This window comes from Hemibagrus wyckioides, linkage group LG02 (assembly GCF_019097595.1).
Source record: "Hemibagrus wyckioides isolate EC202008001 linkage group LG02, SWU_Hwy_1.0, whole genome shotgun sequence".
NCBI classification, from domain to species: domain Eukaryota; kingdom Metazoa; phylum Chordata; class Actinopteri; order Siluriformes; family Bagridae; genus Hemibagrus; species Hemibagrus wyckioides.
In genome coordinates this window covers 22,148,852-22,163,607 of record NC_080711.1, presented here as the reverse complement: position 1 = coordinate 22,163,607, position 14,756 = coordinate 22,148,852, and the positions used below count along the sequence as shown (strand labels likewise).

Here is a 14,756-nt window from a genome sequence, read left to right as displayed (position 1 = left end):
AAATAAATAAATAAAGTACAAAATGGTTATACGCTTGTAGTGCTTGTGTTCAATTTTAGTTAAAACATTCATAGTCAACATAATTTTTCCCCTCTCTACTGGGGGAGGGGGAATCAATAGGACATGTATGATTTATTAGCAATCTGTTTGGCATTTTTGCTATAGACTAAAACTATCTAAGTAAAAAAAAAAAAAAACTTACTATACATAATTTTTTTTATTTAATGCAGTAAATAATACTCAGTCCTAATATAAAAGCCACTTTGAAAGTTGATCTCTGAAAATCTTGTTCAAATCAGGCACATTCCATACTAATGAATGGACCTCGTCCGAACTACATCCATCATATCCGTCCGCGCATACCACATAGTTTTCCTCGAGGGAAGTGTGGCAAAAGGGACGCGTTTTCATTGACAAATAAACCTATTTATCGCTATCCGTGTTACACCTTTAACGTGGAAGCAGCCTGATCATTATTCCACGCGTGTCGGAAACCCACACGAACACACAGCAGGTAGCGGTTTATTTTTTAAGTACGCGGTAGGATACATTAAACCGCATTCACCGTAATAAGAACTTCCTCTGAGGTGTGCGGTGTGCGTGAGAACAGTGCGCATGCGCAGTGCGGCTCGGGCAGGGGCGACAGTGACGGGACGCCATTTTGAGGCTCCAGTTTCCAGCTAACATAGCAGCGAGCTGCAGCGGAGCGGAGGCGCGGAAGAATATATACATATATTTTTTTTTTTTTTTTACCAGGTGGTCTTACTGTTTTCATTTCAGTTTTGGATACCGAGAAGGTTGCTCTCACGTCGCTTAAAGAAGAAAGGAAAAAAGGGGGAAAAAACGGGTTATCCGTTTTTTTTGGTATCAGGTACGTTTGTCCTGTGTGTGAGTTAATAGAAGTTTAGGCGTTTCTTCTGTTTACCATCGAAGCGTTTGTACTTTTCCTAACTAGCTAAATGTGTCCTGGTTTAAAAGCCGTGGCGGATTTTCTGTCTTATTACTAACTTATTACTAATGGCTAACTTTATAATTTTTTCTTCATTTTATACTAACTACGTCGTAATTGAGATTTCTTGAGAATACTTGGCTAATTAGCCAACGTTTTTCCTCGGCACAGTGAAATGTTTTACTTGTAATAGGCTTTTTGTATCATAGATTTTCCACATTCTTTGCACCAAAACTCTACAACTATCCGCACGTTCCAGGTGTGTGTAGTGAGCGAGCCAGCGAGAGAGAGAGATAACCACTGTTTAGATACCTAATTGTTTGTTTTTCCCCTACCCGTATTCTGGCAAACGGTACCGGATTGGTTAACAACGAATACACGCGAACGTTTTGTCGAGTGCGTGCATTCACTAGCCAATGAACGTGCAGAGATTTTGTGGCTGTGAGCCAATCCTGGGTTACGAGGCGGGACTTCTTGGAATATAGGTGTGATTTTCTTGCGAATGCTAGTAGCGTTCTTTTATTCAGGTTACATTTGACTAGCATGCTAGTTTATTTTGATAGTTGTTTTTGAGTGTGTTAAGGTGTTAGAACTTATACAATATTACAATACAGTAAAATAGTAAGAAGTTTTCGTTAAGAAGTTTGCTAGCTGCCTAATTGCAACCTGTTTTTTTTTGCTAAAAGCACACAAAACTGAGGACTTATCATTCCTTACCATGAACACAGTTCAGGTAAGTTGTTGGTTAACAGTAACTAGTGGTTTGTTTGTGGTTTGGTTTGAACCCAAGGTTAAAAGAGAACAGTTGTGAGGCATCCAGGGATGAAAACATCCCCATACAGCTTTTCTCTTTTTGTTTACGTATCACATTTCTGTAGCTCTATGTCTCAGTTTCTTGGAACAGTTCAGAAATCTGTGGCATGTGTGATTCACTTCCTCCAGTCGAGTCAGGGTTCGAAACGAATCTCTGAAACTAATCTGATCCTACCTACCCAAAACAACTGAGGAGAATACACTCCAGGGTTGAATTCAGACTGTGTGTGTGTAACTGGTGTGCCAAAAAAATATTTGCTTAATGTTGCCTCATTTTCCTTGGCGTTCATACAAATTAAGTTGCCTTAGAGCCTTGTGAGAACGGCTCGCTCCCGCTCCTCGGTTTTCCGGCACTGTAGACTACGTTTTAACGCAGTCCTCGCTTTAACACGAGATGAGGCTCGTCATCAGCTCTGTTAACAGCCTTTCGTTAAGAAAAAAACGTGAGGACTGAAGGGGTAGGCTATAGAGTGGGTCTTTGATCTCGCAGACGGAGGGCCGTGCGTCGCCTCGCTCAGGGGGGAAAGCCCCAGAAACTCTGCATCCGTTTTCACTTACGCCACAGCACGGAAAATGTCGATGGTGAACAACATGTTTGGTGTAATTTAGTTTAGTTGCCTTTGCTCTGAATTTCCCATTTCCATCGCTGCGAAGTAGCGCTTATGAAGTGGTGACTGAAGGTCAGGCCGTGTTCTGCGCTCAGGGATGCGGCTTTTCTAAATCACTTCCATATGGCCGAGGGCGGTGCGTCTTCCCGTTGGCTTCTCTTTTAGGGTGAAGGTAGAAGGTTTGTTCACTGTAACTTTGAAAAGCTGATACGTGATGTATTTATAATTTAATACAAAAACAGCATGGTTTAATGGGTAGGTTATCATGTTGTGGCTTTATCGCTTCCTTCCACTTTGTCTCTGAGCAAGTCCCGAGGCAGTCACGGAAATGTTTTCAGCTCCACGGAAAAAGCATTGAAACATTCTCTCTCTCTCTCTCTCTCTCTCTCTCTCTCTCTCTCTCTCTCTCTGAACGATGTTGAATGAACTGCTTACAAAGTGTGTTTTCATAGCCACAGCTGCTCCTCTGTGCACTCGGAGCGTTTTCGACAAACCTCCCTTCGCCTGCTTTAAGAAAAAAAAGGCCCCGATTTATTAACTTTGGCACAAGTTCACAGCACTACAGTTTCCCTCCTCCTATTAAGAAGCTTTCTGTCTGCTTCAGGGGCAGGCAGCCGTCTGAAGTGCTGTACAGTACCTCCCCCGGCAGCCACACACACACACGCTGTGGAATGTCCGACGCTGACTGCAGGATGTTTTCATAAATGTGGGTTCCTGTAATTACCTGGGTGTAAAAGGGGGCTCTCTTTCTGAGTAAGAGATTCAGATGAGCTGCTCAAATGTTTTAAGCCTGAGCGACGGTGTGAATTGCTGTATTTTAAGCTCCTCTCAAATGTTAATGTGGTTAACGGTGCGCGAAAAGCGCAATCGTGTGTATATAACGCAAATGGAGACGGAAAGTTCAGCTTTTTTTTCCCCCTCCCTTATTTCCTCAAGAACAAAACCGGCAACCAGCACAGAATACTTTTTGCTTTATTATGGGAACTTTTTTTACCTTTGCCAGTGAAGCTCATTTTGCATTTCAGTACGTTGATGTAGATGATTCTCACACCGACTCTCGAGAAGCAGGTCTTTGGCCAACGGTTCGGCTGTTAGCTGCATCGTTCTCTCAGGTTATTGGAGTCTGGGTAGTGCCCTGATTTTTCACTCAGCTGTGTTTTGCTCAAAATGGCCCAACTTTCACCATCCTGTGCTTTTTTTTTTGTGTTGGGCCTTTCACTGTTTGTTTGTTTTGTTTTTTTTTTACTACAAAGCTTTCTCAGTGTTAAAAAGAGGCTCTAGTTTCTCTGCCCTTTACTGAAGAAATTAGAAAGTACCTTAAATTAGGAATTTAACTCAATTACATGATTTGACTAATATGGGGAAATTTTTTTTAAGGTCAACTAGTTGTGAGAATATACAACATCCATTCAGTGCTCTGAGGGCATTTGAAAGAGAAGGGCTTTTTGAAGGAATATTTACTATAAGGAAGGTAATCTCAGTGCTGTGCGCATAACCACACAATAAACTGACCCCCAGGTTCAGCAGGGTTCCAGGATCTTCTAGAACTTACATGGACACGGAGGTCATGTGATCAGCGTGGTGAAAGGAGTCTGGAGGAGAGACGAGACGCTGGCTCTTGGCGCAGTTCGGGAGTGAATCGGGGTTCTAGCAACCGGAACACAATTAATAAACAATAATCAAAGTGTCCGGGAAACAATTTCCGCATCACAGCATAGGTAGTGTTTAGTGTCTGGGCGGAGGGTCAATCATACACAGGGTACGAGACGCAATAAAATGCAGTAAATAGCACCCGTCAAATATTTCTCTCCCCCCTTCTTTTCTGAAGAAAATCACCAGACTGAAATCCAGAAAGAGGCTGAGTGTGTTGGGAGGGAGGGGTGGGGAGTAATTTCCCTGCAATTTTCTCAGAGGAGGACGGAGAAAAACACCGACCTGGCCGATCCACATGGGGAAAAAAAAAATCGCCTGTAATGTAGAAAATTACCCCCGCACCACACGTCAGTCCAGTCCCACCCGGAGAGGGTTCATGGGGCAGATTTCATGCCGTATTTGCCAGACTTTTCTGAACACAGCTTTGTGGTGGTGTTTTTATGTACTCGAACACTCGTCTCTGTCCCCTTTACCTCCTGTCTAAGAGATACAGAGACGCACACATTAGTGACATTGAGGTTTTCTGCAGATTCATTACGTGTTTCATCCTGTTGCGGTTGTTTTGTTAATACCATGGGGGGGGGGGACGCAAGACTGATAAAAGGATTTGCGTCTGAATTAATCTCTAATCGCTTCCTTGGTAGCTCGAGGGGAATTCAAATTAGTGATGCAAGTAGATTTTGGACATGTGTGTTTGCAGTGAAAAGGACAAACACGATCTGAACCATGCTGCCGTGGAACCCGAGAGGCGTTCCGTTTATCAGCCCTACGAGTCGCAGCTCAGGAAGCCGTACCTAAAAGCGGTTTCCGTTGTCCTGGATTAGTCCACATCCTCTCTCGTTCTGCGGAAACGTGGCTGTTTACCCGCTTTTTAGTGTTGATTTGAAGTGGTGTCTAACATGTTTATACAAGTACTCTAGATTAGTCAGCATATTAAAAGAAGAAGAAGAAAAAAAGCAAATTCAGCATGAATTATGCTTTTACTGGAACATGTAAAAAGAGGGAGAGGTGAAAGTCGATGAACGTGCGCTTGTAAGAATTATGATTTTATAATTTTTACAAGCTTTACCTTTCAAGCAAACAGGAAGATTTTTTTTTTTTTTTATTACTGCAAAACTCATGATCACAGCTCAGGCTTGACTAACAATACACTCTATTGTGCTCGTTCGTTTCATCTCTCTTCTGTTTGTTCAGCTAATTGGGTTTCACAGGCGAACACGCTTTAAAAAAAATGTATTTATTTTTTTGGTATAAATATTTAGCCCATCTGTTGCACTCCTACTTCCTTCTGTCGTCTTGTTCGAGAACTAAATCGACTGCTGCCATCTTGGCCCGGCTCTGAAAAAGTTTTAGGTTCGTCCCAACGAGATTAACCACTAACCAGGGTGTGTGTGTGTGTGTTTATTTATTTACTTTAAAGCTGCTTTTGCAGTACATCAGTCAGAAGCTCTCCATTTCTAAAACAACCGCTGTGTGAATGCCGGCGTGTCTCAGGAGGCTGGAGAAAGCATTAGACCTGATGAGGATGTAGTGAGTTTTCCAGCATGACAAACTTCCCTCACTTAAAATGTTCCCTCGAACCAGACTCGCTGTTCATTTTCAAAGATAAAGAATCAAGTCTGTTAATGAAACGGGCCAAAGGTGGCAACCAGATTACTTTAAAATTTCAGAGTCATTTCAGTTTCGCCGTCGTCTTTATGCCGCAGGCATCGCGATCGACAGCGGGACAGTCGTTTTTAGTCTGGTGTTGCAGACGGACCCGAGTCGGGGCACAGCGCAATAAACCATTTAAAAGCTTCTGTTAGAAATCAGCATCTGTCTATCCCAGGGCTGTTTATTTTCAATTAGCTTGTTGATCTTTGTCACATTGTTCAGCACATCTCGATACTCTCATCAAGCGCTGATGGATGACGCTGACTAACCCTCAGGAATGTTTTTATTGCCAGTGCCAGGATGACTCACTGTGTGTGTGTGTGTGTGTGTGTGTGTGTGTGTGTGTGTGGTGGTGGGGTGAGAGTGAGAAAGAGAGAGACACAGCTGCTTGAATGCTGGGAGTTTCCCCGAGAAAACACACACACACACACACAGCTTGAGGCTGTATGACTCGAGCCCCCTCTCACACACGGACAGCTGTTGTCTGAAAGGAACGGCGTGTTGAATATGGCCGATCGGGTTTCGGCTCGTTTGTAAGAGCCCGTATCGTGTGTCCTCTTCCACAACTCTGCCAACTTACTCTCTGTACTGAATTTACACTCATGATTGCGTTTCTTTGTTTGTCCCCCCCACGCAGATTTGGAAGTAGTTCGGACTGACAGCTCGGCATCACGATGGCTACCCAGTGTAAGTACACGTTTTTCCGGCAGTCTTGGAAATGCTAATTATAGCCGGGAAGCAAATGAGAAGGTTCGAACAGTAAACATGGCGCCCTCCCCCACCACGTACGCAAACACACCTAACGGTGCCACACACAGCGGCAAGGTCGTGTTGAAACGTGTAGAAAGATCTTGGCCGAAAGTCTGAAAGCTAGCTATTGTAGCAAGCCCCATACAATAGCTTACTGTACATATATTCCGTGTGTGGTATTGAGGGTTGTTCACTGTATTCATGTATACACAGTTCAAGAACCAAACATTAAATCAAATGTGAATGATCATTTATAATCTGCATAAGCCCAGCCCTTTTTTCACTAACACATGACCATAAAGCTCCGCCCACAGGATGTACAGTTTTTCAACAAGTTGAGTGTCTATAAAATGACTGACGAGAAGCGCATCCAAACACAAAGAAAACTTCCTGACCAGAAGTCAAGTTTTCAAACAGATTGTACAAATAGTGTTAAAATAAGTCGAAGGTAGAGAGGGTTTTCACGTCATCAACTGGTCTTAAGGGTTTAATAGTTTTGTCATGAGGTGGTTTTGTTGTATGCGTCAGTTGCTTTGAGAAATGGCAGTTCTAATCTAATCATTTTACTGGGAAATGTTTTTTAGGAGGTTTTATGGTTCCAAATTGCCTACAGCATGTTTTCTTTCTTTTGTACTTCATTTTGTATCAAAGAGACTTCTGTTCTGTTTGATTAATGTCGCTTCTTTGCTGTGGGTGTGTAGCTGATCTTATGGAGCTGGACATGGCGATGGAGCAGGACCGGAAGGCTGCAGTGAGCCACTGGCAGCAGCAGTCCTACCTGGATTCAGGTATCCACTCTGGAGCCACCACCACAGCGCCCTCACTCTCTGGCAAGGGGAACCCAGAGGATGAGGACCTGGACAACCAGGTGCTGTACGAGTGGGAGCAGGGATTCGGCCAGCCCTTCACACCGGAGCAGGTGGCAGGTATGAGCTGGTTTCTGTATTTTAGGGGCTACACCAAAGTAGGATGTGTGACATTCACAGATTGCTGCATGCCTTAGTGCAATGGTAACATTCACACTCTTTCTAGACATGGACGGTCAGTACGCCATGACTCGTGCCCAGCGCGTCCGTGCCGCCATGTTTCCCGAGACCCTGGACGAGGGCATGCAGATCCCCACCACCCAGTTTGATTCCGCTAACCCCACCAACGTGCAGCGGCTGGCCGAGCCGTCCCAGATGCTCAAACACGCCGTGGTGAACCTCATCAACTACCAGGATGATGCTGAACTCGCCACCAGGGCTATTCCAGAGCTCACCAAGCTCCTCAATGATGAAGACCAGGTGAAAATTGCCTAGATTTCTTTCTTTACTAAAGAAAGTATTTATATTTTGGGAAGGGAGATTTAAAGGAAGAGTAGCTATATTTCAAAATCAATGAGGTACTGATTATTTTAAGGTTGACCCAAAAATGTTTCTGCGGTGTCGCATTTCACTTTAAAAATAAAAATAAAAAGGACAGGAGGACTTCAGGGAAAGATTTTTCACAAAACTGGAGCAGCATCTTTCACTTTTTAACTGTCTGTCTTTTCTCTCTGGAGGTGGTGGTAAATAAGGCGTCCGTCATGGTGCATCAGCTGTCAAAGAAAGAGGCTTCGCGGCACGCTATCATGCGCTCCCCTCAGATGGTGTCGGCCATCGTGAGGACCATGCAGAACACGGCCGACGTGGAGACGGCACGCTGCACTGCCGGCACACTGCACAACCTCTCCCACCACCGGGAGGGCCTTCTCGCCATCTTCAAATCTGGCGGCATCCCTGCTCTCGTCAAGATGCTTGGGTAAGAGCTAGTCTAAATAACTTATTTAAATTTTCACAGATAAGGTAAAAGTCTAAATCATTGTTAAAGTAGTTTATTGCTTCTGTATAAAGAACGAGCTTATAATATAAAATGCACTAAATATGTGTGTGGCAGATCTCCAGTGGACAGCGTGCTGTTCTATGCCATCACCACCCTGCACAACCTCCTCCTGCACCAGGAGGGAGCTAAAATGGCCGTCCGTCTGGCCAGCGGCCTGCAGAAGATGGTCGCTCTGCTGAACAAGACCAACGTTAAATTCCTCGCCATCACCACAGACTGCCTACAGATCCTGGCCTACGGCAACCAGGAAAGCAAGGTGAGGGCTGATTCCGTGACAAAAACACAATTGTTTCTGATGCTGATTTGAATTATTGTTGCACCGGAGTTTGGGCTAATCAAGCTACCTTGGTTTTTTTTAGTTGATCATCTTGGCAAGTGGAGGCCCTCAGGCGCTGGTGAACATCATGAGGACCTACACATACGAGAAGCTGCTGTGGACCACCAGCCGTGTGCTCAAAGTGCTGTCTGTTTGCTCCAGCAACAAACCTGCCATTGTGGAGGCTGGTGCGTTTGTACAGGCAAACACACTCACAGTGATCAAAGTGCTGAGGATTTTATTGGCTTTGACATGATTGCTAACACAATTGCACAGGGTGTCTGTGTTTGATAAAAAACATTTGTTTGGCTGAAATTACATTTTACAAATTCAAGGCTTATATTTAATATAGACTGCCTTTTGGGCTTTTCTTGTTTTAAACCTAGCGTCTGGAAATGCACACAAATGCATTTCCTATTATTGTCTTTATATGTGAGCTGTTTAACAAATGTTTTATAATTATGTGTACAAGAACTTGGGTCTTAAATCTTTTTTCGCTGTTTTTCTTTCCACAGGAGGCATGCAGGCTCTTGGACTTCACCTGACCGACCCCAGCCAACGACTGGTACAGAACTGCCTCTGGACCCTCAGAAACCTGTCAGATGCTGCCACGAAGCAGGTACATATATACACATACAGCAAACAAAGCATGTTGTTTCATCTTTCATTCTCTATCATCATTGTTAACTTGCCTTTCATTTTTTGCCCACTACAGGAGGGTATGGAAGGCCTGCTCGGCACCCTGGTCCAGCTGCTCGGCTCGGACGACATCAACGTGGTGACGTGTGCCGCCGGCATCCTGTCCAACCTCACCTGCAACAACTACAAGAACAAAATGATGGTGTGTCAGGTCGGTGGCATCGAGTCGCTTGTACGCACCGTGTTGAGAGCCGGAGACCGCGAGGACATCACCGAACCGGCCGTGTGTGCCCTCCGCCATCTCACTTCCAGACACCAGGATGCTGAAATGGCCCAGAATGCTGTGCGTCTGCACTACGGCCTTCCAGTGGTGGTCAAACTTCTGCACCCACCCTCACACTGGCCTCTTATTAAGGTACAAGGGTTACACCAGCTGTTTATCGTAATTTTTCCACTTTTTAAATTTCCACTTTAGTTATGCATACTCGTTGCCTGGTTGACGCCCTTCGAGTCGGGCTATACAAGTCTGATCGTTCTGTTGTGCTCCCTCCTCCCAGGCCACAGTTGGTCTGATCCGTAACCTGGCACTATGTCCAGCCAATCATGCACCACTGCGTGAGCAGGGTGCCATCCCCCGATTAGTCCAGCTGCTCGTGAGGGCACACCAGGACACCCAGAGACGCACCTCAATGGGAGGCACACAGCAACAGTTTGTGGTGAGTATTTTGGCAAGTGCCTGAAATCAAAATGACTACTTTGTAGAAATGGTTTCTCTACTGACGGAGATTTTTTTAGCTCAAGATTGTGATTGAGTTTGTTTTGTATGCCCGCACTACAGGAGGGAGTTCGAATGGAGGAGATTGTAGAGGGCTGCACCGGCGCGCTCCACATCCTGGCCAGAGACGTGCACAACAGGATTGTTATCCGAGGGCTCAACACCATCCCTCTGTTTGTTCAGGTAACTCGTGTTGTGTAAACTTGAGTAAGTAGCTATATGCTACCTGTCTGGAATCAGTTATTGGTTTGGATTATATTGAACAGAATTTTATGATATAAATTAAAATTTTAGTTTGGCTTACAAAATGCTCTGATGCAAATTTCCAAAGGTGTCTAGAATTTTTCTAGAATCATTTCTTCATTAAGTTGAATTGTAAACAGGAAATATTTACATTGCACGAGACTGAAAAAAAGCTATAGTTTGGTTAATAAAAAAGGACCAGTACTCAAGAGCTGCCTCTCTGCTTCATTGTGCAGTTGCTGTACTCTCCGATCGAAAACATCCAGCGTGTGGCTGCTGGTGTCCTTTGTGAACTGGCACAGGACAAGGAAGCGGCCGAGGCCATCGAAGCAGAGGGAGCCACAGCACCCCTTACTGAACTGCTGCACTCCAGGAACGAGGGAGTGGGTAAGTGTTTAGAGGGGCAATTCAAGCTAAATTGTTCAGACGACAAATGATTTAAGACAGTTGTTGTTTTATGGTTTCGGTCAGCTTTATAATGGAAATAAGAATTTATAAAATTATTGTTGAGAAACATTTTCTTATATTTATAATCTAGCTGCTTTTACCCAGCTTGTGGAAAATTCACAGCTGCATTTTGAACCTCTCCTCAAAGACACGTTCCCTTCAAAAAGTGCAAACCAGGCACAGGGGAATTGTTGAAATTTCGATGTTTTTCCCTCTACAAACTAATGTGTGTGGCAGCAGTTTAGGAACCATGTGGGTTTGATCAGTTCTTCATGGCCTTTTCCTTGCTTCAGCTTTTTTTAGACAGGTACAGTCTGTTCTATTTGGAAGGCAGCATAAGGACAGCTGTCTTCTGAGGTTTCCTTATTTTGGACGGATTCAGCAAGTAGCACAATGTGTCCTCGTTTGGAAAAGGCAATCCCGTAATTTAGTTCATCAGACCATGAAAGTTTCAGGCACAACGCAAGCAATCATTACTTTTACTTTTCATTTAAGATCCTGCGTGTACTCGAGTACAAAATCCCATTCTAATTAACCTCAGTGAAAACTAGGCAATTATTCTTGGAAGAAACAAACTTGTTAATAGTGTTGCTAATGTTACTAAATTGTAATGCTTTTGTTTTTTTAATCACACCTTTCTCTTTATTTCTAGCCACGTATGCGGCAGCTGTGCTGTTCCGCATGTCTGAGGACAAACCTCAGGACTACAAGAAGCGTCTGTCTGTGGAGCTGACCAGCTCTCTCTTCAGAACAGAGCCCATGGCCTGGAACGAGGTATGTAACGCCCGGTAATGCAGTACACACATGATTTCATTATCGTGCCTGTATTTGATTTTCTCTTGTTCTTCTTTCTTAGACTGGGGATATGGGTCTGGATATGGGAGCTCAAGGAGAGCCTGTTGGATACAGACCAGATGGTAAGAATCCTGCCACCTTCACCTAGAAAAATTAACCTGAATAGTTGAAACCCTGATTAATCAGTCATGTTTTAGAACATTCACATGATTTTTACTTAAGATTTGTTCTATATGTATTTTATATAGAGTTACACCGATTTCAGTCAACCAGAGCAGGAAGACATCTTATTGAAGCTGTTTATTTGGTTTCATAAGATAGAAGTTATCTCATTACTTTTTTGGCATCTGTTTATTTATTCAAGTGTGTCATGAATATTTATGGAAACGTAAATGAATGCATGCGCCATTTAATATTTTGTTTTAAACAGAAAATAATTCTTTTTTTTTGTCTATAACTGCATTCCATTGTGTGCCTTTTTTTGTGTTTAGTATATCTCTCATGACTCATATTTTTTTTTACCCCCACACTCTCTCATACAGACCCAAGCTTCCGGTCCTTCCACGCAGGCTATGCCCAGGACAGTCTGGGCATGGATGGCATGCTGGAACATGAGCTCACCGGCCACCATCCCGGAGCAGAGTACCCAGTGGAGGGGCTTCCTGACCTCGGCCACAGCCACGACCTGATGGACGGCCTTCCTCCCACAGACTCCAATCAGCTGGCCTGGTTCGACACGGACCTCTAAACACATTCTCACACACACACACACAGTCTGCAAGTAGAGAAGGTGAGAGGCTTGAAGAGTGGGGGGAAAATATGCCTTCAGGTTTTAGAGGTTTTTACTATCTAGAATCCATTTTAGTGTGGAGTAATGATTCATTTCTACAGACAGGAACAAGAATAACTTGTAGCTAAAAGATAGAGTTTTGGACGTTGATCTTTTTCTTTATAAGGTTAATTTTACACTCGTTTCTGACTTTGTTTTTTGTTTTTTCCCCTTGCAGCTGTATTGCGTGAATGAATCTGCATTGTGATTTTTGCCTAAAGAGTCACGGAAGGGTTGCGGCGGGTGGGCGAGCATATCGGAAAGTGCCTGACACAATGCATACACACACACACACACACACACACACACACAGTGCATACACACACATGTACATGTACACACCTGTTGGAGATGAGAGGGAGTTTTCTACGAGGAACAAGAGGAAGGGAAGCCAACCCCCCCCCTTTTTTTTGTTGTTGTTGTTCTTGTTGTTCTTGTTGTGTTTTATTATTCTGGACTTTATTTTTTTCCACTTGGCCGTGATGGAGGAAGGAAAGTCGAGAGGGGATTTTGGGAGTGGTTGCTCTTTTAACAGTGAAGAAGGAAGGTCTAAAGATGGAGCTGTAAACCTTTTTAGCTTTGTTTTTATTTCACTTTCCTTTTTTAAAACTTTTTTTTTTTTTTTTTTTTAAAAAAGATGATCAGTCTATGGTACTGACCTAGCTTGGTTTTGACTTCTAGTATGTATTCCTTGTTATTATTTTATTTTTATTTTTTTTTTCCACAGTAATTTGTATTTCCTTTTTAATGTCTTCTGTAGTGTCGTCGTAGTGGACTTGCCTCATTTCGGTTTCTCGATCTTTCTCACGTAAAACGGTGTCGAACACTAATAATCGGTTTCTATGTAATCTGACTGAAAGTGTAACGATGTGTAGCTTTTTTTTTTTATACGATCAGCTGTTAAACCTTGGAGTATTGGGGTGGGAGAAATATATGCATTCTTATTAAAGACGTTAAAAAAAAAAGTATGCCTGGAGAGGCACTTTTCAGTGTCACAATTGTTCCATATGAGGTGTGGGGGGTGGAGAGGGGGGGCACGGACTTGACAAAGATTTTTTTTTTCTTCTTTCTTTTCTATGCTATCTCGAGGTAGTCTCTCTATTGAAGCGACGTCGTTGTTTTTGTTTGCCTGTGCGGCTTCTTTTGGGAACATGGATAATGACATAGCTAAACAATAAAAGACTTTTATTCCACTGTGCATCCAAGGACTTTATTTTTTATTTCACTATCATGGGGTGCTGATTGTATGGTTTTGCTGCTTTTCTTTATTGATTACTCAATCAATATTTGATTTATCCCCCCCCCCCCTCTCCAGGAGAAATTCTAACTAGAAATTGTCCTCCTTCATGTTTCATATGAATTAATAATACAAATAACCTGCAGGACTTCATATTCTGAGCACAGATACACACAAGGGCTACACAGAATTGTGAGAGGGTTTTTTCCCCAGTTATGAATAATGTGTAATGTTTTGCGTGGCTGTAAACGGAGAAATTACAATTCTCTATCAAATGGAAAGCGATGTCGTTGAGGATCAGCGTATCCTCTGCCATCTTTCGTGCATTAGATCACGAACAAAGATGCGTGTCGTCCTGTTATTTGAAGCCCTCGCGTATAATTGCTTTAAGGTCGCTCATCTACAGATCAGTTTTTCAGGGAAATAAAATGAAGCCTTCTGGTGTGTTTGTGAGATCAAAGGGAGGCGTGTGTGTGTGTTGCTCGAACCAGCCAACCCTCTTTTATAAATAGATGAGATGCCGTGTCTTTTATCAGGTCAGAGCCTAAGCTTTTCGAGAGCCGTATTAAAAGGAATGTAGTACATCGTCTTGCTTTTCTTCCTCTCGATGATGTCATGACTAGTTCGGTTGCTGTGAATTGTATATTATAGCAATTACATTGTTGCTATAATTGTATATTGTTGGATAAATTTTCAGTGTGTCCTAAATACTTGAGCATTTTACAAATGTGTGTCTGACCAGCGTCTGGAGGAAATCTGACAAATCCCACACCCTTCAGTTTTGTCTGCTTCGCAAGGAAATCTGTCTATTCCCAAAGGAACTCGGAACAATCCTGTGTGTTCCTGAAGGAAATCTGAAAAATCCTGTTCACTCCTGAAGGACCTCTGAACGCCCCCCCCCCCATTATTAAATGGATCTCTAATTAACTTGGTCCATTCCCAAAGGAAATCTGACCAATCTCACAGCCTTCTGAAGGAAATCGAACCAATCCTACAGCCTTCTGTAGAAAATCTGACCAATCTCTCAGCCTTCTGAAGGAAATCTGACCAATCCCACAGCCTTTCTGAATGAAATCTGACCAATCCCACAGCCTTTCTGAATGAAATCTGACCAATCCCACAGCCTTTCTGAATGAAATCTGACCAATCCCACAGCCTTTCTGAATGAAATCTGACCAATCCCACA

General features: G+C 43.3%; 1 protein-coding gene across 2 annotated transcripts; it reads left to right on the top strand.

Moving 5' to 3' along the window:
* The first annotated feature begins 659 nt into the window (after window positions 1-659).
* On the top strand, window positions 660-13,531 carry LOC131367305 (catenin beta-1-like). Of its 2 annotated transcripts, XM_058412656.1 has the most exons (16): window positions 661-871; window positions 6,314-6,363; window positions 7,128-7,352; window positions 7,459-7,712; window positions 7,970-8,208; window positions 8,344-8,545; window positions 8,649-8,793; window positions 9,121-9,224; window positions 9,321-9,659; window positions 9,802-9,960; window positions 10,083-10,202; window positions 10,499-10,649; window positions 11,362-11,483; window positions 11,566-11,626; window positions 12,047-12,294; window positions 12,512-13,531. In XM_058412656.1, the coding sequence occupies exons 2-15, from the start codon at window positions 6,351-6,353 to the stop codon at window positions 12,250-12,252; spliced, it is 2,340 nt and encodes a 779-aa protein (XP_058268639.1). In that variant the 5' UTR covers window positions 661-871; window positions 6,314-6,350; the 3' UTR covers window positions 12,253-12,294; window positions 12,512-13,531. The 2 variants fall into 2 exon arrangements, with proteins under 2 accessions (XP_058268631.1, XP_058268639.1); XM_058412648.1 differs by having other exon boundaries at window positions 660-871; window positions 9,121-9,659.
* Window positions 13,532-14,756: the final 1,225 nt, after the last annotated feature.